We start from the raw sequence: 18,056 nt of genomic DNA, 5'->3' as shown, positions 1-18,056 counted from the left end.
AGCTTACTCAGGGATAAGGAGCTGGTGATTTCTGGCTCATTTATGATTTCTGTCTCTTTCCCCTCCTGTTCCCTCTTTGGAGAAGCTTCTTCCTCCCTGACTGAACGAGTTGACTTCTGCTTCTATTGTTTCTTCTGGACTATAGGGGTGACTGATATAGTTGAGCATTGGCTCTCTGGCTTAGCCACGATGCTTGTTTGTATGTCTTCAGATCCAGAGACCCTCTCTCCCCACTGAGGGTGCTGAACAGCACTCGGTAGGGGTAGGCAGGCCCCGCACAGTGCGAGAAGTTGTGTCCCTTTGGCATAGGCAGGGCATCCTTTTCTCAAATGTTCTGTCACTTCATCAGGATCCTGCACTTATTCAGGGGTCAAGTCTCACACCATTGGAGGTGAAAACCGTTCTAGACACCTGCCCATATTCTCCCACGCACCTTGCCACCCATGACCACACTGCCTCATGGCACATCCCTGTGTGATATTCCTAAATAGTCAGTTAACCTTAGGAAAAAGCTAGAAACAGATTCATGAGGCACACCAATGTGATCACCCAGGGATGTTCAAGATACTGAAGAGTCATTCTAACAACGTGGAAAGCAACTACCCTGCAGGGGATGAAGGGGAAGGTGCCCTTCTTTGTTTCCTCCACAAATTGGCTCTCAGAGGGAAAAGGTGTAACTGTTAATTGCCTCAATGAGATGGTTCCTGAAGTACTGGGACAGCAGCAAGGCAGGGCCCAAACACCAGCGCTTTCCTCATAGTTCTCCTGGGCAAAACACAGCCAAGTGCTACGTGGCACAGCAGACTGCAAAAGCCAAAGCCAGCTTTTAACAAGCTCTCAAATTTATGTACAGCAAGAGAGGGAGCATGACACAGAGTGGGTAAGGGAACAAATAAACCTGCATTGAGAACAAATAAGTCAACAGCGCAACCAGCAACAGCTAAACAGGTGTAGCAAGTTTCCTCTAGCACAGTCCAGTCAAATGTCTTGTTATCTCGGACCCTATGTATCCCACGCTGGGTGCCAAAAAGGACTGTGGAGTCCAAAAAGGACTCACCCTGGACGGCAGCTAAGCACCTCACAGCTGCTCACTCACTGCCCCCCACAGCAGGATGGCAGAGAGAATCAGAAGGGCAACAGTGAGAAAATTCATGGGTTGAGTTAAAGACGGTTTAATAGGTAAAAGGGAAAAAAATGAAAACAAAACAAAGACAAGTGATGCAAAAGCAACCACCACCAGCCAACTGATGCCCAGACAGTCCCCAAGCAACGGACCCCCTGGAACACCTCCACACCTCATCCCCAGTTTTTATTGCTGAGCATGACGTTACCTGGTGCGGAATATCTCTGTGGTCAGTTCAGGTCAGCTGTCCCAGTTGTGCCCCCTCCCAGCCCCTTGCTCACCACCAACCCACTTACTGGGCACCAGAGTGAGGAGCAGAGAAAGCCTTGGTGCTATGCAAGCACTGTTGAGCAATAGCTAAAACATCGGTGTGTTAGCAACGCTGCTTTGGTCACAAATCCAAAACACGGCACCATATGGGATGCTATGAAGAAAAGTAATTCCGTCATAGCAAGACCCAGTACGTTGGGGTGAACTTTTGTTCTCCTCCTTACCACACGCCGTGAGTCTGCTCCTAAACGGGCCTATTTTGGGCTCACAGCCCAACAGGGATGATATGAAAGTCACGCAGGTCACTGAAGGGCTACCCCATTAGTTAGGGCCTAGCACACACGGCCACCAGGAGAGGCTGACAGAGCTGGAGCTTCTCTGGCCGGTAAGAGGAGGCTAACAGGCAATCGAACTGCGGCACACAGCTGCAGGATAGGGACAAAAACAAAGACAAAAAGACAAAAGACAAAGTCAAAGACAGCAGACCCAAACAATTCTTGGCAGTGGCAGGTGATAAATAATGGGCAACGGCCACTAGCTATGGTGAAGGAGGTTCATGCTGGTCATCAGGAAAACTCCTTCACAAGGAAGGTGGAGCAGCACTGGGACAGGTTGCATGGGGAACCTGTGGAAGTTCCATCCCTGGTGGTTTCCAAGACCAGACTTCATGTAGGCAACAGTCCACTTCACATGGGATATTTCACCAGAGGACTTTCAGCAGTCCCTTCCAGCCATTTCTATTCTTCTAAGTACCTCATTTTCCAAACAACCTGCCTATACAGCTTTATCACAACTGTGGAGCTGGAAGTACTCGGCTGGCAGTTAAACGACCTTCCATCGCAGACCTATGAAACAGCCATTCTAGCCACTGCAGATGTGCTCTTTGTAGGAGATGAATTTAGTTTGGTTTAAAAAGCAGTTGGGACCTTGCCCTGTATTTTGTGCACCTGTGGAATAGTCCAGCAATACAATACCTGGGATAAGTTCAGAGGAGCAGCTGACAGGTACGTCTGGTTGAGTAGCTGGATAACTGAAATAAATGGCATTAATGCCTTCCTCAGCCACCCCCCAGACCACAGGCCTCCCTCTCCCTGACCTCCTTATAGAGGTAGGTGGGGAAAAGGAATTGAGATAAAAATAAAAGCAGAACAGCCTTAAGGTTCCACCATTGCTCAGAAATTGTATAAGGTGTGGGGAGTATATTAATACACAGCAATGAATAATTCACCCAGAGTTTGACAGAGAGGTATAATACTTTGCTTGTAGGTTACCTGGAGGAAACAAGACAACAAAAATTTCTCAACAATTACAGGCAAATATCTTAAATATAAGATTACTTGGTAACATTGCTAAGGGACAATTCATGTTGCTTTTTAAAAAATTGAGGTTGAAGAATAGTTCAAGAGCAAACAGAACATTCTGGTGATAAAAATACAAAAAAAGTCATTAATTTTTTGCTGATTTCCCTTTATTAGTAAAAAGTACAAATAAAAGAATTGTACTTTCATGAAAAAATAAACCAGGTATACACAGTTTTGCAGTATGTTTGATATTTCTTTCACACAACTGGGGTGAGATGGCTCAGAATATCTCCAGCAGACCCAAGCTTCTTGCAGCCCTAAACCATTATGAACCAATTAGCACAGATGTAAAAGACAAAGAGAAGATAATGTATGGCTCCTACTATATGTAGTATATAAAAACCAGAGCCAAAAAAAGCTGAAATATGACTCTGGTTGAATTTAGGTATTTCTTTCAAGCACAAGTTTTACGTTAGCAGAACTTCAGGGAACTTCACAGGTGAGAATCTACAGTGGTTAGCTAAGGCAGATGCCTGCGACTGCCACTAGCTGGGCTACTCCATGCTTCTCGGTGCTCCTCTTCTGCCTCCAGCCTTTCTGCTGCAGCAACAGCACTAACTCAGGCAGAAGTGCCAGTCTTGGGAAGAAAGAAAATGCCAGGGCAGGCATGAGAAAGAAAGTGCAAGCAAGAAGGGGTCTGGTGTTGAAGCCATTCTCCAGAACAAAGTGAGTCCTGAGTTCTGGATGCTGCTCCTAAACAAAGATTGTGTCTCAAGGTTGCTTATTATACATATAACATTATGGTATAACATAGGCATATATTACACAGAATATTATGTACATTATGCAGGATGTATTTTCAGTATATTTTTAGAGGATAGAGTTTTTATTTATATTTTGCATTTGGTGGAATGCAACACACTGGTCTATGACAAACAAGCTGTGTGACAGGGGGAAGGAGTGCAGGGGGAGAAGGAGGGAGGAGAGAATTTAACAGAAATAACTCCACTTAGTGTTTGAGTGAGGGATGTAATGAAATCTGTTTGCTGTGCTAGCTGTCTCCAGATTGGGCTGTAATTACACCACAGAAGGAAGAAAGGTAGCTGAGCCTCAATCTAGATCATTTATGTAAACTCAGCCTTCTTGTCAACGGCGTTCTCAGATTGCATGCATGCAAACCACAAAAATCATCTCCTATGAACAAAACAGAGACGGTCTCAAATTGCAGGCTTCTGATACACCTTATATGCTGTCTGTAATTGGACTTTAAAATTCAACACACTGAGGTTCAAAACTTCTCCAGTATTTTCTGCATTTTATTCAGTGCGGTGAAAGACTGTACTCACAGAAGAGCATTCCTCCTTCCTCTCTGCCAAAGGCCGATGTCTAGCCTTACAAATTAACATTTATTTGGCTTAAATGAATGCAAGTGTCACAAACCTAGGAAATTCTTTTGTGTAAGACTGTGTTGAAACAAACTGCTGGATCCGAGGAAGGGATATTCCCTCCCCCAGAAGAGCTGGGAAGAGCTGGAAATACCTCATTCTTCGACCCAGAGCAACATGTTATATACACACAATATAAAACCCAGGCAATCAGTTCCCTTAACAGAACCAAATTAATATTTGATTAAATATTTTAAAGCTCCTACTTACCATGCTTGACACATTTTCTCAGCAAGTTTCTCAAATACGGAAAGCATTAGGCACAGGGTAATTTTACATTTGAATACATAAAAACAGTGTGAGGAGACATGACTGCATGCAGACAGAGAGGATTTTCCCCCATTAATCCCCCGAACTGCCCTTCCCCTTGATAAGCGGGTACGTTAATTCCCGGCTTTGGCAGCTCGCTCTCTCTGGGCAGGTTTGAGCGGGTTTCTTGTGACACCTGGATCTTCACGCCCCTCCATCCCTCCCTCCATCCCTCCCTCGGGCAGGAAAACCACCGGCCTCCGCCCTGGCGCCGTCCCCGCCGGTGCCCAATCAATACCGACTTATTTCCTGTCCATTTGCTGAGGTCACGGAAACGGGACTCATTAATTATTTCTACCGGTGCAGCCTCAAGTGCGCTTCTGGCATGACAAGCGAAAGCCGGCTGTGACCTTTTTTTTTTTTCTTCCCCCTCCCGAATTTTGTTGGCAGCGGCGGCGGCAGCCGGCGCGCGTTCCTCCGTCGGGACGGGACGGGGGGCACGCGGTGACCAGCGGCACGGGGCATCGTCGGCATCCCCGCCGGGTCGCTTCTGCCCGCGGAGGGAGAGCCGGTCCTCCCGGGGCGGCGGGTCAGGAGAACCTGGTCACGGTGCAGACGATGTTGGCCAAGGCGGCCCTGGCCTCGGAGGGAGGGAAGCGCTCCAGGGCCGCCAGCGCTCTGTTTCCGTGGCAGCGGCAGAGGTCGATGGCAGAAGTCACACCTTTGCCGGCCTTGATCGCTTCCCGCAGCTGTCAGAAAACACAGGCACAAGGGGGTGGGTTTCGGCAGTGCCGGCGCACACGATTATGTCCGAGAGCGCAGGGCATCCACCGCCCCTTCCCGAGGTAAAGGCAAGAACCGAAGCCAGCCGTCAGACAAAGCCCGTGCATACTCTCGCCTGCCTCTGCTTTGGCTCCCCACTACAGCAAAACTGTGGGTAATTTAAACTACATCACCCATTACTTCATCACCTGAAAGATGCTGGCCCTCCAAAGGGCACACTTAATTTAAAAGAAAAAAAAAAAAACAAAAAACAAACCAAAAAACCCAAAACATTTTCAAATATCTGGGCATTGCATACCTAAGCCACTGCCTGGGAGCTTTTGTGCAGAACTGGCAGACCAGCTGCTCACTTGCGCTCTCATTTTCTGCAGTCAAAAACTGGATTTTATGAACACCCATTCCATCCCCTGTTTTTGGAAACAGGCACAGGATGCCACATGTTGAACTCTTGTCTTTTGTAATACAGGTTTCTATTTATATACCATATGATTACATTTGTTACAGTGGACAAAAGCAAATTTTGTCAGTAAAATAGGATGTGTTAAACTTTTATCGTACTGAGCTATATCCATGCAAACTCAACCTTTTCAGTAAAGGTTAAGGAATTTGACAATGGTTTGCTGATACATCATATGAGAAAGAAAGTATTTTCATGGAATAACAGACATTTCATGGCAAGCTGCTGGAAAGATTTGGCAGCTAAAAAACTTGGGTAAGTGACAGGTTAAATTTCCTATGAAATACCACAAACAAAACATGTTGTTTTTCCCCAGTACCTCAACTTAGCTGAAGCTCTAAATAGTAATCACACTTATTAAGGGCTTTTTTATTTTTAATTGCTTTTTTTTCCTGAACAGCATCATGAGACTGTCATGAAACACTGTTACATTTTCCAACCTAAAATACAGGTGTCCTCAGACCAACTCCAGCCTGATGCCTCACGCCAGAGCCTGGGAATTAAGTCCAGGTGGATCTTCAGGATTTGATTATCCCAAAAGCATGACAGCATTTCATGACCTTTAATGTGCCCCACCTGGCTTTCATAGCTGGCTTACATCACTGTATCGGCTTTTAAAAAAAGGGCTTTTCTTGAACACAGGTATCTACAGTAACTAATTATACAGGGTTTTATAAATTATGTTTTCCTCCAATACACAGCCCAATGCCCCAATTCATTTACAAATACATCAGTATAACCTTATCTATCTAGTTTAAATCATGTAAAAAAAAAAAAAAAACTAAGCTATGACCAAATTGTAAAAGTCACCCATTTTATGTAGATACTTGCATTCATACAGAATGAATGACAATTCTTATCTGAATACAAACTGAAGTGGATTCATTATCTGTATTTAAAGATGAAATTAGCTGAAAGCATATTACAGCACATGAGTGTTCAAGTCCCAGTTCATAAAAATTTTATTCTCCACTTCAGTTAGAATCTTCCTGCACTGTGCGCTGGAAAGGAACTCGCCCTGAGGCATAAATGCATTGCATAGCTAATTCAACATGTCTTCTAACGAATGGGAATCAGCCATATAACCACAGCTCTACAGCAAAAGTGGGGACAGGTGAGGTGAGGTACGCCAGCAGCGTGAAAAGCTGTTTCTTCCCCCTTCCTTGAGGCACAACTTTGCGAGATGGCAGAACCCACACATCTTGAAGCAAACACTGCTGATTTGCAAAAGCTCATTAAAAAGGTTTAGCATACTTTGTAATACTCATGTAAGTATATATTGACACGTAAACAGGAAAGAAAATAGCTCCTAAAAAGTCTTCAAACTGGTCAAAGATCAGAGGAGCTTAGCTTAAGCATGTATGATTGCATATACATACTATGACTTACTTGTAACACCAAAATCTGGAAAGGGGGAGAATTCTAATGCAAGGACACAATCCATTTACACGCTTGTCTTGTGTGTGTAAGCCCTTAGACACACACAGTGCCTTGAAGCCAAAACAATTGCAAAGTTGGTGTCAAACTATAGGCAGAGGAATCACTATACAAAAATCAGACTAATCCGCTACTGAATGTTTCCAAGAAAAGTTCAAGGAACCTCAGAATGAAAAATACCTGCTCATATGGCAAGCTCCTTCCTCAGCTCTTCAGTTAGAGATCATCCTATGTAATGAACAATTTACAGCCCTTAAAAACATACCTGTTTTATATTCCATTTGCAGAATCAGCTGGTCAACTCAAATAAGCATACACTGAGGCAAACCAGCCTGGATTAACCAGACTGCATGCTACCTCTATCTCAGCTGGGGTTGTAAAAGGAAGAAAAAAGAAAGGGGGGGGGGAAGAGTACAAATTGGGCTTCTTGTAGTGGGATAGTTATTAAAGAAATACAGGATATAACTCCATAGGAAACCAGGCTTCAGTAGCCCTGCTGTGTGCAAAAAACACCTAATTTAAGACTTCAGCTGTAGTGTTAGTTGTATTACAGTTACACTTTCACACTCTAAATTTTTGAGCTTCAATGATTTTATGTAATGAACTTCACAAACTAAGTACATAGAAAAAAAAAATCAATGTATCCAGTTTAGATGTATTATTTTTTAATTTCATTTGGATAGGAACAGCTAATTTTTGAGGCCAATAAACAGAAAAGTAAAATGAACTGCTTGTATTTGTTGCTTTATAAACTTTAATTAAGCTCCCTCATTAATTTCTTCTAAATAAAGGAATCTGCTCTTTTAGTCTCTACTTATATAGCATCGTTTTGTGCATCAAACATGTTTCCATTTGTAGGAACAATTTCATCCATCGGTAAAACACAAACTTCTTCAGAGTGGCATTCAATAATTAAAACTGAATACAAGTCAAAATACAGATTGCTTTGACACACTTTTCTCCAGTTGAACTGCTAGATATGCTGCAATACTGCATTTTAACTTTTAAGCTTTTGTTCAGAGCATTGGCACTAAAGCCCTATTTCATTCTGAAGGTGCCATGAATCTGAAAAAATCACCGACTGGGTTTTGGTTATTTAAATTCAGCTTAAAGAATAACGTTGCAATAGCGCAGCCAAGTTGAGCCGCAAATAAATGCAAATAAACGGTAACAAGCCATTGATTGTTCCTTGAAGACTGCCCCTTGGAAAAGAGATTGCCCACTGGAAAGGAGAGTTTTGTATCAGCACCTTGGCTTCAAGCTTCCATTTCCTGTCCTTCAGGAGACAACCATAAGCACCAAATAGTTGGAGCTGGGGCATTTTCCACTCAACCCTCTGAGGTTTGCTGGGCCAAGGCGGAACCAAAACCCGGAACAGCAGCCACTTGCTATGAAAAGCAGGATCTGGGCTCAATGCCTTGGTCTCAGGACTGCTTCCACCTCTCACGTTGAAAGCTACTGGACAAAATAGAGGTAGTTTCGGAGCAATGGCCGTGTAACCATATATAGTCCATTCATGGTTCTGGCCCTACATGTGGGAACAGAAGGATGCTTATGGATGACAACTTTACTTGTACTCTGTTCACTGACTTACCCTTCTAAGTCCCCCATAAAACCAAAGGAGTATGCTTGTATGTCCCATCTCTCTGCTTATGAGCTAGTAAAACGTTAAAACTAAGGGATTATTTCCTGCAGAAGAGCATACATGAATAATAAAAAGAAAACCTGTGTTGTCTAGGTAATACCTTATCTAAAATTGTAGTGAATTTGCATTCCTGCTCCTACTTTGTAGCATTAATGTTTGGGGGTTTTTTTATTAAGGCACATTCATAAGGGATATTCTACATTTGGATTAGCAGCCTTGACAGGGTCTACACAGCTTTTAGATTCTAGAATTTTCTAAATTCTTCTGATTTGTTACAAATATACGAAGTGTAATGAAACGGTGATGGTGGTGGTGAATCTCAAAACCAACTGCTAGTTTCACATATGGTACTAAATGGTCATCCTGATGTACTTAAGCCACCTTAAAAACGCCACAAAGGTTTTGTGAAACAGGATACCCTTTGTATAACCAATGCATGCCTTACTAACAACTGTGCCCCCGAAGAAGAACTAAAAGACTGATAAGAAGGGAACATCCTACCCCAGGAGGCACGGGAAGTTGAATAATTGCTAATAGGCATGAAGTCAGCAAAGATCTTTGGTAACTGGGGGACAGGTAAAGGCAGCTGAGGGAGATCATGACCACCAACCCAATTCAAGACCAAAAAGATCTACCCCCCCTACTCCTTGAGCATGCGCTGTAGAATAAAAGAACACTGTACCTTTAATTCGAAGTGGAGAAAACTTTAGCCCAATAGAAACTGTGGTAGATAAGCGACTACCAATAGCAGTTTTGGGGAAGAACTTTGGAAACGAAATATGTAAAACTAAACTGTATAAATTGCTTGCCCATTTAGGTATAAGGTGTGCTAGCTTTGTGGATTATCACCTAGCCCCCATCTTTGCGTAAACATGAATTGGAATGAAATACCTCTGGTCTGCGTGTATATTGGCGTCTTGCACACCGGGTAAACGACCCCACTTTGGGGACAGCAATCCAACAGAAGTTGCCTCTAACCAGATTTGACAACATTCAAGCAGATTCGAATCAATGGCCAACAGGCCAGGAGGTCCATATCCTGTTTTTCTGATGTTTCAACTACACTCTTTTTCCTTCATAGTTAGTTGTCTACACACGTATTTTTTTCTCCAAGCAGTGTGTCCCTGCAGTAAAGATCATCAACCGCTTCTTGGGCTGTGTTAACAAGCGTATTCAGCAAGGAATTACTGCGCCCTATTTGTGGCTTGTGGGACCGTGCCTGGAGTGCTGTGCCCAATTTTGGGCTTCCCACTAAGTGAAAGACATTGCCATACTGCAGCAAGTGCAGCAGGAGGCTACTCAGATGACTCGGGGCTGGAGCAGTACATGGTCTACAAGGAAATGCTGGGAATTGCTTAGTTCAGCCTTAAGAATAGAAAGCTATTCTTGCTGTCCCACCCACCTCATGGGCAAGGAGTCGGAACTGGACTCTTCTCAGAGGTGTACGTGGAAAGGATGAGAGGCAACGGGCACAGGTTGCAGCATGGAAATGCTGATTACACCCAAGGAAATACCTTTCCACCAGGAGGGAGGTCAAGCACTGGAATACGGTTGCTCAGGTTGGCTGTGAAACCTCTGTCCTTGCACATAATCAAAACTCAACTGAGCAAACCCGTACTGGCTCTGCTTTGAGCGAGAGGTTGGACCAGACATCCCCCAGAGGTCCCTTCCAACTTAAATTATTGTATGATTCTGTGAAGAGTTCAAAGTACTACGTTTCCCAGTCCCTTTGTTTTAAAAAGACAAAGAGAAAATTTCTCCTCCATACCGCAGAAGTTAAGTATTTGCCTTCAGACCAACTGTTCTGGATTGCTGTTGGACAGAATGGCTTGTCTGAGGGCAGAGAGAGGTCAAAGAGGCAAGCTAGGGCTGCTGGATTTTGGAGACTTTAGAATTTTGAAGAATTAAAGGAGACAAAAACTAAGCAGGTGTTCAAGTACAAAGACAACTAACTTCAAGTCTTCTCTGCTGAGATATTTCTGCCTTATTTCCTAGCCAAAGGAAAGCAGTTTCTTTTCAGATAGCTCTACCTGTAGGGAACAACAAACTGGGGGTGGGGGAAGACTCCCTGAATATGTAGTATTTTGCCTGTACTAGACTTCATGTGCAAAGGGAGAATAACAACACTGAAATTCTTGGATTTTTTTTTGTTGTTGGTCAAACTTAGGATTAATTACTTAAGTGACAAGATATCAACAAGTAACTTCAGATTTTTGTTGTCGTTTTAGAAGAATGATCCTAAACAGCTAAATCTGTTATATACTGAAGTCTTCAAATATCATGCATTCTCTCTGATCATGAAGTGAGCTAAAACATTCTAAATTTCTGAAGCGCACAGCACTCACTGAAACAAAACAAAACCCCAAACCACAAAATTTAAATTAATCTGTGGCCAAGTGACTGAGTAATGCTCTTAAGTGTTTGCAGTGTTCTGCACTGGCTTTTCTAAATTTGTTTTCTCTTTTGTGGGAACACCATGCTCAATAAGCACTGATGTTTTAGACTGCTTAAATGTTACCTTGAAAAGGTACCGACATGTTTCACAGCTAGTAGATCAATTTTATCAAATTTTTCCTTTGTTTTTTTAAGTACCTTGGAATGTCTCAGCATCCACCTTTACAGTTTTTGTGGTTGGACACAGGGTTATGCCCTTCCTAAAATGGGCTGGACGATGATTCAATTGCATCACTTCATAATGTCCAAGATAATTTTTTAAAAAAATTTTAAATCTTTGTTGGCTATATGCAGCATGATATGCCAGTTGAAATTGGGGCAGTATTACTCAATATTTTCTTAGAAACTTTTTCTATACAAAAGGTAAAGAAATGCATCTTTAAAGTGCATAAACACCCTGCAGAAACTTCCATTAGTAGAGTAGGATTTATTTTCCTTACTCACCCGACAAATAGAAAAATTCTCTTTTTACTTCAAACTCAAAAACACCCTATCTAGGAAGGGACCAAATCTGGAGAGAGTCACCCCCAACAGCAGAGGAAATATGGCCTGCTTACAGGGAACACTGCTACTCCAGCTGTTACGCAGTTCTTGTAGTACACTTTGCCAAAAAATTATAAGTCATCCTGGGACACTGATTGATTGTACAGACCCTTTAATATTTTAGAAGAGACACCAACTCCTCCTCCTTACGCCTTTCCACATCTTTCACGATGAACTTAACAAGGCCCACTAGCTTTTAAATCTAAACAATGGTAGTTAAGTGATGACTTTTTACCAAAAAGCATGACTTTCTTAAATCACATTAACGGAAACATTGATTGTTAATTGTCATCTTAGCATACACAAGCAATTAACTTGATATTTATGTTAGAAGATGTGATAGTTGTTTGCTTTAATGAAACAAAAGTTGTGCTGGATTCTCACCCCAAAGCAGCCATGGAAAATACCCACCGATTAAAAACAAAGATGCAACTGATTTTTGGTACTGGATGTACACCTTCTTAATTCAGATATGGTTAATTCCAACAAAGGAGGAAGTTGCTTCTTCTGAATGGTTTTGACTGCTTTTGTAATATTACTAACACATAAACCCCCTCCCCCCAATATTCATTAAATCACTGACTATTCTGTTTTTTTAACATACGTAACAAAAGGAACTAATGACAGTGGCTGCTCCAAAATAAACAAGACAAATTTTCGTGGAAAACTGCCACAGGTCATAAGTATCTACAAACAATGCTCTGGTTTTAACTCTTTGCTACGTTTCAGGAACAAGAGAGTGAACAGTCTATGGCCTATAGTCCCATGACACATCTCATGATGATTCTCTGGCATTTAAACAAACAGAACCACAGGACTACTCTCATTTATGCCATGGGACTGTAAACCTGCTCTGCAGACAGCACTGCAGCAGGATGAACACACTAACCATGGTAGTCAACGGTGAGCTGGGGAAGGGGAGCCATGCAGCTCTTGCTAACGCAACTGGATGGCACTGTGTTACTGTCATTTATTAGTTGCATGACAGTAGGCTACCACTGAGAAACCTCCTTGTTTCTGAATATGACCTTTCCCGTTTTTCTTCTCTCCTACCATATGGGAAGTCAAGACATTAGTGCCATGCAGTGAACATGGCTGGATCTACCACTTCTTGACTCGCGCTACTTCCACTACTGTACAAAATCTGCTCCCTGTGTTAACGTCATGCTCAGTGTTTCATATGCAAACCAACAAAGTATGTCACAGCATACTATGCTGATGTACTGTATTTCCCATGCCAGTTGGGATGAAAGGCCCCTATAGCAGACAGCAGAGCAAACGGACAGGGAGACAGTAAAAAAAAAAAAAAAAAAAAAGTTTTTCTATGTCCTCTTTCACTTGACTTAATCTATCTTTTCTGAATATTGCATTTAGAAAAACAACAAATCCTTGCAGTAGCATACTCATTGGCTGCAAAATACAGGATTTATTTCTTTATTTAGCCTTTATCTTATAATTTTTCCAGAGCCTTGGCTAGAAAACAAGAATTATTCCTAGCTTACTCATTTCTGCTACTAGTTGTGCCTTTGTCACACTCATTTAACGACTGTATAATGCCAAGCACCATTAAGGCTTTGACTTCAGTGGAGAGTTTTTAATCAATATTATAAAATAGTAACAATTAAATTGAGAATCTCAATTTGTTGTTTTAGAATTGCGCGGCTTATCTTGCATGCAAAGTAGATGTAAAATGGATAAAAGCTTTTTGATTTTAAAAAGTCTTGAGATTTTTGCCAAAATCCCACAGACAAATGAGGGTGACAGGAAAGTTGCTGTCTCTTTCAATGACATACATGAATTTTGTCCCTGCCATATATTGGTACTTTTTCTTTTGTTATCTGAGAAACAATGGTAAAACAGAGCTGAAACTACTTTTTCATCTCTGGAAGAGACTTTCAAACACCACAATGACAGATCAATAATTTGTCTGGCTGCGGTGTGATGGTGCAGGGGGAAAGAAAAAAGAGGGAAACATTCAGATACTAATGTGAGAAAAATATATTCAGAAACACAGACCTTAAAATAAGCCTTCTGTGATATCAAAGTCCTTCCGATAAAAAGACTGAGAAAAGCTGGGAGAAAAAAATAGTAAAAAATTTTGCAGAACATAGTGACCTTATTGACATGACAGTCTCAGACCTAATTAAATTAATAGAAAATATTTCACTTCTCTATTTATGTCAGAGCCGTCACTAAATTTACTAGTACTATCTAGATATTTTTTTGTCAATGAAAAAAATCAGGGATACCATTTTAATATAACATGCATCAAAAGAACAATTCAAAATTCTTGAGCAGTCTCAAAATTGAAATAAAATAAGACCTTTGCCTTTTAAGGAGGCATGTTAAATAGGTGGATCTCAATTTCTCAAATTTACCTTCATTCATTATTTTAATTGAAAGCCACAGTGAGTAAGGTAAAATATTCTTAAGCAGGCTAAACAGCTAATAATTTTTGTATACATATATTTATGAATTCAACTAAAGGAACATTTTTGTCTCAACTAAGTGGCACACGAGTTCATAATAAAAATTAAGAAAACAAAAATAATACAAATTTTCAGAAGTTCTACAGCTCGTTTTGGTGACCTACGCTTTTACAAAATTCAAGAGGAGATATTTTGCAGACTCAACAAGAAACAAGCCCCCAGATTTGACTAGGAACGTTAAAGTAATTCTAGCAACTGAATAGAAAGATGAGAGGGGACATTGATGCTGAGAAGAGAAGACTGAGCAACATGCAGAACACTGACTCTAGTAATGTAGAAATAAAGACAACACAGCAAAGGGCAAAAAAGAAATACTAATTTGTACTGCACAACATGTCTTCTAATTGGCTGTGTGCATGTACTGGCTAAGCTACTATGCTGGGGTGAGCTACAGGTTACTGGGTTCATTTAGTATGGATGTAACTAATGAACACTTTTATTTTAAATGAAGAAACATAGAAGAGAGGGACTTGACATCATAGTTTTGAAACTGACTTCTACAAAACCAAAGTTGATTATTGTTTGAGCTCACAAAAACCATGGAGAATTTTTCACTGTCATTACTAAACCCATAATACCTGTGCTTGTGCAAGAGATGATTACCCAGAGCTAGTAAAATCACATGCCTTCTGGCTGAAGTCAATTGCTCAAAATACAAAACTTGAAGGGCTTTTTCCCCTTCCTTTCCTTTTATTCAAGTGTCCAAGTTGCTTAAGCACACTATGAGTTTTTAAATTTCATGGGAAGGCTCCAAAATATGAAATAATATCAGTCAAAATACAGAATACACTGACAAATATTTAAATATTTAATTCAGTAAAGCAATTTTAGATGCTCTTCTCCCTGCTAACTGCCCTCCCCACGCCCCACCCCGGAAATTACATTGGGTGGATCACAAGTGTAACAATTAAAAAGAGAAAACCCACTCTGGACTTACAAAAGCAAGTACCCTAGCTTAAACATTCATAGAAGTGTCTCACATACTCAGACACATTTGAAGAAGAAGAAATTTAGTGCGCTCAGTTTTTTAGAAAGTCACAGTTGTATCAGTTTTCTTCTATGGTAGAAAAAAACCCCTAAAAGCACAATGATTTTAAATAGCGAGCTAAGGTTGAGATCCTTTTTATGTTCTAAGAGGAATGAAAGACAGAGAGCTTTTTTAATCCAAATTACAAATTTTCTCAATACAGAATAATTATAATAAAAGTCTGACCCGTACTTGTGTGTTAGCCTTCCATACTCGCAGCAATTAGTCATAGCTGTAACACTCTTCAGGCCCCAGTTCAAGAAGCAATTCTCAATCATGTGTGTGGCTCAATAATTTATATATTATTTCCCACTGATGCTAGAGATAACTGGACCCTCATGATCTACTTAAGACTCAGAACAAGTCAAGCTTGTGCTCAGTGAGCAAGTTGGGGACACAATGTCATCTTCCATCTCCACCACAAGCACGCTGTGCTCCAGTATTTAACCAGGGGAACCTTCTCAGCCATCTCCTGCAGCTCTCCAAGAGCTTTATGGTGTCCCAGCTACCTTCAGTAGATATGCTAGTTAGTTCAGGTCTGTCTTTAATATAGAGCAGTCCCAGTAGGAAATACAGTGGTGACTTAGCTAAAAGTTGTAAAGGGGACTGGAAGAAACACAAATTATTATAAAACATTTGTATGTGTATTTTTTAATAGATGGCATGGGATTAAGGTGAGATTAAAAAAAAAAAAAGTAACAGCATATTCTATGAATATATAGAGATCACTGATGGGAGCTAACCTGCAAATGACTGCAGAAAAAGATGACAGCAAAAGCCATCAGAAGCCTGGTTTCAAGTTTGGGGAAGTAAACAGGATAAATAATGGCAAAAAATATTATTAAATAGCTGCATTTGATATTTACAGTACAGCTGACTATTACTGGCTTTTTAAAATCAAGAAATTGCACAAGCCATTCTCTCTCCCTCCATATATATACGCATAAATTATAACCTGACTTTAATAAGGAAGTTTCTCTCAACTGTCAAGAATATCCTTGAGCATACTACAAAAAACATTAAAAATGAGATTTAAACGTAAGTTACTAACCTTCTTGTAGTCCACTATATTTCCTTTTCCTTGTGCCTTAAAGAGAAAGAGATATTTTTATATAAGACATTACATACTACAAACTAGAGTTGCAAGAATAAAGAATGCAATTAAAAGAGCTACTACTTTAAATATAACTGACTTTCTTTAGGAATCTGATACAGAAAAACCTAAAATACAACCAAATGTGTTACCAGCTTATAAAACATGGTTCTGTTTCAGATGAGAGCTGCAGATACTCAATGTAATTTTTAGGTTTTTTATCATGACTTGTAGTTAAACATTTGTTGAATCCAAAATGTTTTGGTCTTAAGAAATCTTGCTGTTTGCCTTGATTAATCTCTCCCATGAGATCTGAAATAAACTATACGTTGTATCAGCAATAACAGGATTTATTTTCTTAAAAGAGAACTCTCCGTATATGTATAGTGATTTGCACACAGGTAATAGTCTAGAGCTCTCAAAAGAGGATGTCAGGACCATGTCAGCGCTATTAGACCTAGGTTAGAGGTGCTTTTGGTTTAGAATTGTATTTAAGTATCAGCATCACCCTTAAGCAGCAGATACAAACAACCTGTAACTCCTAACACATTCAGAAAGAAGTATGAATAAATTTTAAATTTCTTCTTGCCCAGACGCAGAGAAGTATGTAGTCCAAATTCCTCAATTTTGTCACAGGATGATGAGAACAGAAGATGTCTATGTCTTCCTCACCCAGTGGCAGCGCTCTGCCAGACCCAGAGCATTCCTGCTTAACTGACCTGAAGCCCTTCCCTTAGGTCAGATCCAGCCGTATCATTATCACCTCATCCAACTCCAGCTCTTCTCCTTGCAGGCACATTGAGGGGAAAAAAAAAAAACAAACAACAAAAAAAAAACCCACAAAAAACCCCCCACCCATTTCTTTCCCTCTAGCCTCCACAAGGGAAAACCACAAACCTCAGTTCTTCTGGAACACGTCTCCTGAAAAGACGTAGATTAGGACCACTACCTCTCCATGTCCTCTGCGGGGACTGCAGAGAGCAGCCAAAAGGAGCAGGCCAGCTGGCATAAGGAGAAGAGCCGAGGCCTGCACTGAAGAGGAACGCTATGTGGCAAGCACAGCTTTGAAGAGAGGTTGCCGAGATGGCACAGATTTAGAAGATAAATTAATTTTTGTACGGGAGGAAAAATAAAATAGAGAAAAGAACTGATGAGAAACTAAGCAAGCAGAACAGGAAGGAAAACAGTAGATAACAAAACTGATTTCTCTGAAGGAGAAAGGGGACTGATCCACAAAACCTCTTTACTACTCTCTTTAAGCTTCTTAAAAGTCAGCTTTTCTGGAATGCATATTAAGAAAACAGCCTGATAGCATTTGGAAGTAGCAAAACTACTGCCAATAACTGCTTCCTTATTTGTGTATTCCCATCTCTTTGGTTTGCCAACTTTTATTCATACCGGTTGGATCTTAACGGCTTCTTCAAAATATATCTAGTAGTTATATTGTATACCAGACACACCAGAAATATGTTCTTCAGCAAATGATTGCCTACATGCAGATTCACACTGCAGCGGAGAATTTGCCAACGCGTTCGAGGAAGATGCTTTTTAGTCTTAGCAATACCAGAAAAGGTGTGCTCAGCATGCCTCCTCCTGCACCTAATACACATTACAAACAGCAAGAATATTTTCTCATGCTCTGTTCCTCTCAAGCATTCAAGTCAATGGCAGTGGTGCTTCTCCAAGCAGCAACCTCATCTAATTAGTCTCCTAAGCCTTCTTTACTACAACTGCACCTTT

At 41.0% G+C, this 18,056-nt stretch overlaps 1 protein-coding gene across 5 annotated transcripts in view; it reads right to left on the bottom strand.

The window, feature by feature from the left end:
• Positions 1–2,839: 2,839 nt before the first annotated feature.
• Positions 2,840–18,056, bottom strand: part of PDSS2 (decaprenyl diphosphate synthase subunit 2) — a 123,372-nt gene continuing 108,155 nt past the window's right edge. For 3 of the 5 annotated variants that reach the window (XM_052781384.1, XM_052781385.1, XM_052781386.1), the window contains 2 exons: positions 16,275–16,310; positions 2,840–5,137 (listed from right to left, as the gene is read on the bottom strand). In XM_052781384.1, the coding sequence (XP_052637344.1) occupies positions 4,979–5,137; positions 16,275–16,310 (195 nt within the window). In that variant the 3' untranslated portion in view covers positions 2,840–4,978. Of the gene's footprint in view, positions 5,138–5,611; positions 8,524–16,274; positions 16,311–18,056 lie in introns of those variants that run through there. The other 2 variants (XM_052781388.1, XM_052781387.1) reach the window with 2 other exon arrangements.

Source organism: Harpia harpyja, chromosome 3 (assembly GCF_026419915.1).
Source record: "Harpia harpyja isolate bHarHar1 chromosome 3, bHarHar1 primary haplotype, whole genome shotgun sequence".
Lineage (NCBI taxonomy): Eukaryota > Metazoa > Chordata > Aves > Accipitriformes > Accipitridae > Harpia > Harpia harpyja.
The sequence above is the reverse complement of the archived record's forward strand: the minus strand, read 5'-3'. Positions and strand labels throughout refer to the sequence as shown.